Source organism: Delphinapterus leucas, chromosome 6, assembly GCF_059928025.1.
Source record: "Delphinapterus leucas isolate spDelLeu-1000000601 "Yukka" chromosome 6, BTC_Dleu_Yukka2, whole genome shotgun sequence".
NCBI classification, from domain to species: Eukaryota; Metazoa; Chordata; class Mammalia; order Artiodactyla; family Monodontidae; genus Delphinapterus; species Delphinapterus leucas.
Window position 1 is genome coordinate 87,763,701 of NC_143134.1, and position 10,321 is coordinate 87,774,021.

The following is a 10,321-nucleotide window of genomic DNA, read 5'->3' on the forward strand; positions in this document are numbered from 1 at the left end:
TACAAAGGAGAGGGCAGAAGGGTACTTAAGCTATGCTCATCTACCGGGGTCTGTTTTGAGATTCAGTTAGGTCATATCAGGTCAACTCCGGGTCACGGTAAGGTAACGCTAAATCAGGTCAGGGCTAGGACAGTTCACGGTTCAATGGAAGACAGGTAAGAATGGTAACCTTTTCACCCCGGTCCAGGGACCACACCTCCCAGAGTGCACTGTTCTCTCCCCTACCCTCCTAAATGAAGATAGGAAAGAATGCCCAGAGTCACCGCCAACTGGTGGGCGCAGTTTTCCTTTAAGGCTGCCTTTGACGTTGCACGGGTTCCAGAAGGTTCTCCCGGGATTCGGGCAGTGGCCAGTACGTCCCACGTTCTCAAACCGGAGATTGGACTAAAATAGTTGTCCCCCGACTGGGGTCTGAGCCCCACAGACCAACCAATAAAATCAAAGGGCGCATGGAGTTGCCGCCCTCTGTTCTTTTTACCAATGACACGACGAGGTAGCGAAGAGGTGTGGTTGATTGATCCCAAAGTGCACCAATCAGACCTACACCAATCACGGCCCGGAATGTGTGCGCGTGTGGCCGGGTGACAGGGGCGGAGAATGGGCGGCTACCACAGAGCCACTCGTTGAAAGCTGTCCAATTACAGCAGAGGCTGAGCTGAGTGACGGGCAGACGGCGCAATGGGCAACGCGGAGGCGGAGCTGTGGGGGCGGGTTCCCGGGCCCGCTGGCCGCCGCCGGCGGGCGGGCGACTCCTGTCCCGAGTGGAGGCGGCGGAGCCAGAGCCGGGGGAGGGGGCAGCGCCTGTCTGACGGACCGCGGCGGCGCCCGCAGCTCCTCACTGGTGAGGGCGCCGAGCCAGGACTCGAGGGTCCCGGGAGGGGGGCGTCGCGCGTCGCGAAGCCAGGGGTCCTGGTGTCGGGATGTCGGGACACTGAGGGCCCTTCGGCTCTTCCACCGCGGGGGTGTGGAGGTTCAGGGTCTGCAAGGTGCTCGATGTCCGCGACCCTCTTACAGGCGGCAGCCCGCCTCTGAGCCGGGGGAGGGTCGGGCCGGGTCGCACTGGGTTCCGGGGCGGTGTTTCTGAGCCAGCCCAGTCAGCCAGCGCCGGTGACATCACCGACCACCCTCCCCCGCCGGAGCCCCCTCCCCTCTCCTCCCCTCCTCTCCTCGCCGCGCCTTTTGTCCCAGCGGAGCTCTGCCCCGCCCCGCCCCGCCCATCTGCGAGGGAGGAGACTGCCTGTCAGTGACTTCATTGAGTAGATTCTTGGGGATTGGGGTCTGGTCCTCCCCGGGGAGAGAGGCGAGAAGAACACGCTGCCTCTCAGGCCCTCACAGACAATCACACCTGTCAGAGGTAGACGCTGCCACTCACAAGCACACACTCTTCGCACTGCCAGCCTTACTGTCACACAGCCATACAGCCATTCACAATCAGCCAGACATCGCTGCACCTGAGAGCAGGTGACCGCTGGACCCTATTCCTTCACTCTCCACACCTGAGGATCAGGTCCAGCTCCTGCTGCACCGGACAGGCCTTGCTGGGCAAGTGCCTCTGAGAACCTGAGGAGGCGGCTTCCAGAGCTGCAGCTCTCCAAGCAGGCTCCAGTGGAGCGATCAGAGGTGAGGGGCTGGGCTGGGCATGTTTAAGCGCACAGTGCTCTCCTGCCCATCCCCAGCAGCACCCCCACTACAGGCCCGAGGCGCTTTCCGGAGCTTCCCACACTTCTGGGGAGAAGACTTCTTAGCCAGCTTGATGTTTAAAATTCAGCTGGAGCCCTTAAAACTTCGAGCGTGGACGCTGAATGGGTTTGTAAAGTTTCGGTAAGTCCCTCTGGAGAAGGGCACTCATACCCATACCGAGTCAAATTCTCCATGTCATATCCCCCTCCATTGCCTACCCGCTTCCTCCATCTCATCCTCGTCTCATCCCCAGTTACGTATAAGAACCCCCCTTCTGTCCCACCCTTACATTTGAATGAACTGCACCCCTTGTCATTCATCTTATACCAAACCCTTCAGGCATCCGTTTTCCACAAACACCTCCTCTAGTATTTCAACTCTCTACATCCCATTGGTAACCCATTTGCCACTTCAGACATTTCCATTTGTCATCCTTCATCCCCCTCCATCAGTACTTCATTTTCTGTATCAACCATCCCCCCTCCCTGTACCAGTCCCCCTTGCCATTTCTTATTTTTTAGTCCTGCCTCTACATTAACATCCTCTTCATTCTCTCCATCAAAGGCAGTGCCATGCCATGGGGCTCCTTTGTCATTCCAACACGTGGCTTGTGGGTAGGGGAGGGAGGGAGGAAAGAAGGAGGAAAAAAGGCAACTCCTGAAAGAGCTTGCCCTATGTCTGTAGAGGCAAGACAATTAGAGGTCTAGAACAGCTAGCACAGGGGTGCAAGGGAGGAAGCTGGCCGGATGAAGAGGTAATGCAGGGACAGTGAGCGGAGGGTTGAAAGCACTGGCAAGGCATTCCACTCGCCCTCAGCCTAAAAGCTGCTACAGTTCTCTGGGGGCACCCTCTTGGTGTGCTAGGGTTCCTTCCCAGTTTCGGGGGAAAGAAGGTGTGGGCTGAGGCAGAGATGGCGGCAGACCACCCCCAACTCCCTCTCAGACAGCTTTTACTGCTGCTTCCGAAAATGGCTGCCCTCCCCCAGATGCCCTTTCTTCTCTGCCTCCCCAGCCACAGGCTCCCCCACCAGGCATGACACGCTGGTAGGGGAAAAGGGGGAGTGCCCGCCCTAATGGAGCCTGCTCTTCGTCAGAGTGAGGTGACTCCCAGAACCATGAGTCAACCCAGCTACCTGTAACAGGCCCTGTGGGGGCAGGAGTTAGGGCTGTTGTCCCTGTCTACCTGGGGCCTTGAGGCCTCCCCTAACCCATTACAGCCCTCACTCCTGCCAGGACACCCTGTAATCTCTCTGAAGCAGTCAGAGGCAAAAAAGGCAGGCGTTAGCTGTGGCTGCCAGCCCATGACATTGCTAGAAAGACTCCGGTTCTCTGGGCTTTGGCAGGGGTTGGCCAAGTCTCAGATGGGTTAGAGAATGGCTTCTGGCCATTCCCCCTACTAGCTCTAGCTACAGGAAAGTGCCTTTCCCTCTATCCACCACAGAGACATTGATGGAGGGAGATTAGAGTGAAAGAATGAGAGTCCTGTGTTTCTCCCTCATATAAATAACAAATGCCCCTGCACCCAGCAAGTCAGGGACTATCAGAGGAGTGTGGACCTGGCACTGGGCCAGATCCTAAACCATGAGGCAGGTGAGAGGGAGGGACTGGTAGAGAAGGTACTAAGGAACTGGTGGTTAGTGCCCAATTGTCTCCTAACAACTAAGGTTTAAAAGCCCTACCTCCAGGATGCTTTTGTTCACTAACACTGATGCTTAGGTGGCACAGACATGTCTTCACACACAGTTTTGTGTGTAGACACCGGGAAATGACTAAAGGGAACTGTTGCCCTGGTTGGGGGAAGGACGGTGTCACCCCGCCCCGCTAATGAGAGGGTTAGAAACAGCAGTAACCAAAGGCTGTGAGTCATCCTCTAATCTGAATCACACGTGAGGCTTAGCACAGCCTGGGGAGCGGGGGCAGGGAGGCCTGGGGTCTCCAGTGGCTGAGAGGAATTCAGGTACACACACCCTGACTCAGCCTGGCTGGCCAAGGCAGCTGGCTGAAGACCCAGGCCTGTTCCCAGCCCTGGGCCACTGCCCCAGCTGCCCTTAGCCTGGGCACTATGCCTGAAGCATGGCACAGGAGACCACGATGCTCAGGTGACCTCACCCAGTACGCTGATCTTCACCAGCTTCTGTGCGTGGGTCTGTCAGTCCATGGTGCCACCTCACTCAGCAGGGCTCGTGGGAGTCCTCAGTCTGGCCCAAGGACCTGGGCCTTAGAATAGCCCCAAAAAGTGGGCCACAGCCCCCAGCTTCCTGTTGGGAAAACCCAGGAGCTAAGGAAAGAATCACAGAATCCTAGAATGTCAGAGCTGGAAGAGATCATCTAATCCAACCCTTTCATTTTACTGATGGGGAGACAGCGGCCCACAGAACAGGCATGACCTGCTGAAAGTTACACAGTGAGTCATTTAGGGGTTGCAGGATCATCAGGAACAGGACCGGGGTAGAAGGGAACAGAGGCATCAAGGATCGGCCCTGGTTTCTTTCAGAAACAAGGACACCAGTGCCGGTCCAGTGGCTGTGATGGGAAAGGATTACTACAAGATTCTTGGGATCCCGTCGGGAGCCAATGAGGATGAGATCAAGAAAGCCTATCGGAAGATGGCCTTGAAGTACCACCCAGATAAGAACAAAGAACCCAACGCTGAGGAGAAGTTTAAGGAGATCGCAGAGGCCTATGATGTGCTGAGTGACCCTAAGAAACGGGGCCTGTATGATCAGTATGGGGAGGAAGGTAAGAGGGCAGTGCTCCAGCCTGATACTGGACACCTGTCCTTGTCTGGGGTCCTGGGTGACCCAGTTCTCAAAGCAGGGAACTGGAGACTGAGAAGGAGGTGAGGGAGGCAAGTGTTCCCAGCACTGACATCCAGAGGAAAGAAGAGACCACCCACTACCCAGCCTCAGCTCACCACAGCTCTCCCTGCCTCTTTCTGCCCCTCTCCCTCCTCAAGTTAAGGCCTTAGAAAACCTAGAGCCAGAGCCCTTCCCCACCCTTCTTTCCCTCCCAGCCTTATTAGTCCTGCCTGAAGTCCCCGCTTCTTCATTGGCTGATGGGGAAGGTTAGGAAAGGGAGTGTGTGGCTCTCTGAGGACAGCGCATTTACAGTCATCAGCATAAAAGTTTGGCCCTTAAGCAGCCGGGGAATTAACCACTGGAGCTCTGAGCTAGAGATGGTTGTCCCCTTCCCTGCCCACTTCCTGCCCACTTCAGGCCAGCAGAACAGAAGCAGAGTTTCGACTCCCTGAGGAAGTGGCAGGCATCCAAGCAAGAGTGGAAGGGGAACTGCTGCTGGCACCTTGCCCCATCCTGGGGTAGCTGGTGGCCACGCACAGGGTGTCAGGAAAGGTCCAAATAAAGCCTCTGAGAGGGCGGCTCCTCCCAGCACATCCCACGGGCATGATGTAGCTGCTAATTCTGGGCCTGCCCCTCAGGGCCGCCTGCCACCCGCCAGCCACAAGCACCTGTCAGGTTATATTAAGAGACATTGTCACAGCTGAGGACTCTCCTTTCCAGGAGGAACTGTCCTTCCTCCCCAGTGGCATCCACCTTTCTTCCACATTCTCCTCCTCACTCCCCCTGTTCTAGTCTCAAAATTAGATGGGCTAATGATATATACTGTACCTGATACAAAGCAGGTGCTCAAAAGAATGTTCTTTTCCTTTCCTCCTCCTTGCTTTATGTTCCATGGCTCTGTCCTCTGTACACCCCAGTCCTCCCAACCCCCTCTTCTTATTCTCCATGCCACTAGTTCCTTCCGTTTTTCCCTCCTCACCTACTAGACTTGCCAATTCCCAGATTCACCAGGCATCTTCTGGAATCCCCAATATTCTCTCAGCTAAGAAATGTTTCTCTCTGGGGTAGAGGGATGGGAGGGGTAGTGGTGGGGAAGAGGGAAGCAGTACAGATACCATGCCACCATGTGACCTGTCTAGGAATTGCACTCATTCCTCTGCTCGGCCTCACCTTTGATTAGGAAGAAGGTAGGAGCTGGGAGACCTCCGCTTTCTGCATGACCAAACCTAAGCAAAGGGCAAAGCTCATGCCCTAGGTCCAGGCACCAGTTCTAATGGAGATCTACATCCCAGGAGGGCTCCTGAGGATGCAGCACAACCTTAAGGAGACATCCAGGGCCTGGGAAGGGAGAAGCAGCCTTGGAAATGTGGGTTGTATTTCTGTCTGCCCTGCCCCTTCCCCAGTAGCCAGCTAGAACAGTTGTGCACATAGACTCTGTGTGCAGCCCTCCCTGGGGACAAGTTGTTCCCAGCTTGAATGGGGGGTGGTAGTGGTACAGCAGGAATCCTCGCAGAGAAGTCACCCCCTCCTGTCATCATCAGTCCAACTTGCCTCTCTCACTGAGCTCTGCCAAGCTTCTTGAACTCACCTGGTAATCAGACCCTCAATAAAGGGAAAGAACAGACCTTGAGTCTTAGGGGAAGGGTGAAGAGGCAGCTGTCACAAGTCACTGAATTGCTTGCCACTTGGCCTCTCTAATGAAACCCAAATCTCCTCTTGTGGTCCCAGGAAGTAAGAGGCTAATTTAGGCTCAGGCTTCCACAGCCAATGAAATTCTAGATAAAGCCCTCAAATAGAAGAGTCCCTTCCCCAAGCCTGGGCCCCACCCCTAAGTCTATATATTCTAGATCATGTCTCAGTGTTAATCCCCTTTCTCCCTCCTTCCCACACAAGCCCCCCAACTACTCCAATCACCACCACTACCATCCCCCTTGAAGACTGCCCCCACAAATCTGAGCCCCTTAGACAGAACCTGACTCGAGAGAGAGTAGCTGGGGTCACCACCTGCAGTGTGCCAGCTCACTCATCCTTTTTGGCTGCTCTGACATTAGATATGGGGTGTAAGGCTTTGTGTTGTACAACTCCAAGGAGCTCCCTTCCCATTGCAATCTGTGTCTGTCCAATGTGTGAATGGCAACCCCTGGAGCTGTGCAACACTGTGAACCCTGAGTGTGGGAACAAAGAATTTGAAAACTTTTTGTAGAGAAATAGCTCCTCTTCTCCAAGCTAATGATCTTTCCTGCTTTTTTGGGGCCCTCCTCATTTCCCATTTGGGCACGAGTCAGAGAAAGAGGAAACCATGCTAGAAGTAGAGTGAGAGTGGGGGCTTCCCTGGTGGCGCAGTGGTTGAGAGTCCGCCTGCCGATGCAGGGGACACGGGTTCGTGCCCCGGTCCGGGAAGATCCCACATGCCGCGGAGCGGCTGGGCCCGTGAGCCATGGCCGCTGAGCCTGTGCGTCTGGAGCCTGTGCTCCGCAACGGGAGAGGCCACAACAGTGAGAGGCCCGCGTAACGCAAAAAACAAACAAACAAAAAAAAGAAGTAGAGTGAGAGTGGACTTCCTCCTGGACTGTATTGCCACCTTATTTGGGACAGGTCACTTACAGCCCTCTGTATGGTCAAATTCTGTCTGATTGCCTCTTTCCCTGTCTTTGGAGATAAGCAAAGATACGGGAGCCAGGTATGACTTGTAATGTGACCCCAGGCCAGTCATTCAAGGCTCTGTGAGACATCTTTGGGTCACAGGTACATGGAAGAGTTTACAGTGCTGGAAGTCACATCTTACTAGTCTTCTAGTCTTAGCTTTTCAGCCTCTTTGAACCTCAAGATGTGCCTTATTATTAAACATATAATTAAGAGTAGAAATCTTGCCAGAGATTTTTCTTACTCTATTAGGCCAGCCCTCTCTGTGGGAGTTAAAGCTTGCTTCTTCCTCCAGGCCCATGAACTAGGAGCTACAGGGCAGGGGGAGGAGAGTGGGGTGGGGCAGAGACCAGCCATACTGCCCCTAACTTCTCCTCCCTCCAGGCCTGAAGAGCGGCGGCGGTTCATCAGGGGGCTCCAGTGGCTCCTTTCACTACACCTTTCATGGGGACCCCCACGCCACATTTGCCTCCTTCTTTGGCGGCTCCAACCCCTTCGATATCTTCTTTGCCAGCACTCGCTCCACTCGTCCCTTCAGTGGCTTTGACCCAGATGACATGGACGTGGATGAAGATGAGGACCCATTTGGCTCCTTTGGCCGCTTTGGGTTCAATGGGCTGAGTAGGGGTCCAAGGCGAGCCCCAGAACCACTGTACTCTCGGCGCAAGGTGCAGGACCCACCTGTGGTGCATGAGCTGAGGGTGTCCCTGGAGGAAATCTACCACGGCTCCACCAAACGCATGAAGATCACAAGGCGGCGCCTCAACCCTGACGGGCGAACTGTACGCACCGAGGACAAGATCCTGCACATTGTCATCAAGCGTGGCTGGAAGGAAGGCACCAAGATCACCTTCCCCAAAGAGGGCGATGCCACACCTGACAACATCCCCGCTGACATCGTCTTTGTGCTCAAAGACAAGCCCCATGCACACTTCCGCCGAGATGGTACCAACGTGCTCTACAGTGCCCTGATCAGCCTCAAGGAGGTGGGGCCTGGATCAGATTGTGTGTGGTTTTATCGGGTGGGGGGTGGAGGTGACGGAGACATTCTTTCCCCACTCTCTCTTTTCTTCCCTTCCCAATCACTCTACCCTACCTTTTCCTCACTTTCTGTCTCATTTTCCCCAGGCACTGTGTGGCTGTACCGTGAACATTCCCACCATTGATGGCCGAGTGATCCCTTTGCCCTGCAATGATGTCATCAAGCCAGGCACCGTGAAGAGACTCCGTGGGGAGGGCCTTCCCTTCCCCAAGGTGCCCACCCAGCGGGGAGACCTCATTGTCGAGTTCAAAGTTCGCTTCCCAGATAGATTAACACCACAGACAAGACAGATCCTTAAGCAGCACTTACCATGCTCCTAGGCCCTGCCCCAGCCAGCCCAGAGCCTTCCACAGCAATAGCCCCACACTCACCCCACCCATTGTGCACCCAGCTTGATGTCCACTGGACACTAGCAACTCTTTCTAAATGCAAAAAACAAAACAAACAAACAAAAAAAACCCACTGGTTTTCAGGGAAAATGTTCCTGTCCCTGACCCCTTTCAGAGCTGGGCTGCCTTGGGGGAGTGGGAGGGAGGTGGGGAGAGCTAGCCCAGGCCAGGGGTTAATTTTCATGTCACAAGCTTTGAATCCAGTTCCCACTCCAGTGGCTGGAGAGTGACCTGAGTGCTACTTGAAGATATAGAGATTCCTTGTCCACGCCTGTAAATAGCATGTCCTCCTTCCCCTCTCAGCTTTGCTAATACCTCTCCTTTCCCTTCCCTTCAGCTTCCTCCTACTGGGGGAGGAAGAGGATAAAAAGGACACTGCTTTCCCACCCCAGTCCCACCCCCAAGTCCACAGTGTCCAAGGCTATCACACACATGTTCATGCACACAAAGCACACACCTAGAGCTGTGTGTGCCTCTCCAGGGTTGAGATAGGAAGGGAAGGTCCATAACCCATGAACCAGGCCATTGAGCACGAGACACTTTTCATTTGGGAAAGGGAGGTGAAGGGGCCCTCAGCAGCCTCCCTGACAGCTCCCCTGCCCAGACTCTGCAGAGCTGGAAGTACTGTCCTCCCTGCTGCTCTTAAGAGTGTGCAAGGGTAGAGGAAGGGGCGGGGGCTGCTGTATTAAGTCTAAGAGGTGGAGGGCAGGGTCTGTCTCCTAGCCTTCATCAGGAAGGGAAAGGGCTTTGGGTCAGGTGGCAGCTATTCCCCACCAAGAGATTCAGGGTCACAGGTTTCTCCCCACACCTCTGAACTCAGGGCCTAGCCACCCCTAAACTCCCAAATCCCATTATCTGTGATATATGAAGCTACTTATTTCTTACCCTTCATGAAGGCTGCGGGGGAATTTCTAGCCCTCTGACGCCTGTGTGACCCCACCTCACTCCCATAATTGTGTAAAGATCAAATAGTGAAGGAGCTAGGGTAAGACTGCTTCAGCCATGTTCTGGGGTGGGGTTTTTAGGCTTTCTCACTTTGACAAGCCCCTGAATGTTTTTATAGTAGTTTTTTTGTATTTTTTTGTAATGACAGTATTATGGAAAAAATAAAGTATTTTAAAACTATGGAATCTGAGCAGGAGCAACGAACCTGTGATAGGGGTGGATGTGCACTGACAGCCTCCCTCCTGAGCCCCGCTCACCTTTGAGAAGCCCAAGCAGCCCTCGATATAAGGTGAAGCTGACTCCTTCCTTCCTCTAAGCCCAGATTCCCAGAATTTCCAAAATGTACACCCAAAACACAGCAAAGACAGAAGATATCACTCAGCTATTAGAGGAAACAAAAAATATTTGGAAAGAATAAATATCCTGGGTTATGAGAAATAGAGACTATCCTCTAAGGATGTGCTAGCATGAGAATCAATAGATTTTTCTCTACATGGACTGGAATTTTCCTTTAAGAGAAATTATCCTCCTAGGAGGGATGGAGGAGGACTTTCTGGCTGACTAGAAGAGACACATTCCCAAAGACAGAGCCTGAGGCAAGTGGAGAGGGCGGCTGGAGGTACCTGGCATCCTTGGCCCATGCTTAGCAGGGCCTGGCTGAAGACACAGGATTCCTGTGAGGCATGAACACTGTTACTGATACTTAAGTCTAAATTGTCCAGGGATGTCTGTTCAGGTCTTTGAATTGACTGTCCCTGCTGAGACACTGGTCCTCAGGGCCTGTGTGTTGACTGCATGATGCCCTTGTCACTTTCCTTGGATCTG

The 10,321-nt window shown here is 54.1% G+C and overlaps 1 protein-coding gene across 2 annotated transcripts; it reads left to right on the forward strand.

Moving 5' to 3' along the window:
* Positions 1-663: 663 nt before the first annotated feature.
* Positions 664-8,717, forward strand: DNAJB5 (DnaJ heat shock protein family (Hsp40) member B5). Of its 2 annotated transcripts, XM_022600246.2 has the most exons (5): positions 664-841; positions 1,677-1,821; positions 4,174-4,418; positions 7,505-8,106; positions 8,249-8,717. In XM_022600246.2, the coding sequence occupies exons 1-5, from the start codon at positions 679-681 to the stop codon at positions 8,480-8,482; spliced, it is 1,389 nt and encodes a 462-aa protein (XP_022455954.1). In that variant the 5' UTR covers positions 664-678; the 3' UTR covers positions 8,483-8,717. The 2 variants fall into 2 exon arrangements, with proteins under 2 accessions (XP_022455954.1, XP_022455956.1); XM_022600248.3 differs by lacking the exon at positions 1,677-1,821 and having other exon boundaries at positions 738-841.
* The last annotated feature ends 1,604 nt before the right edge of the window (positions 8,718-10,321 follow it).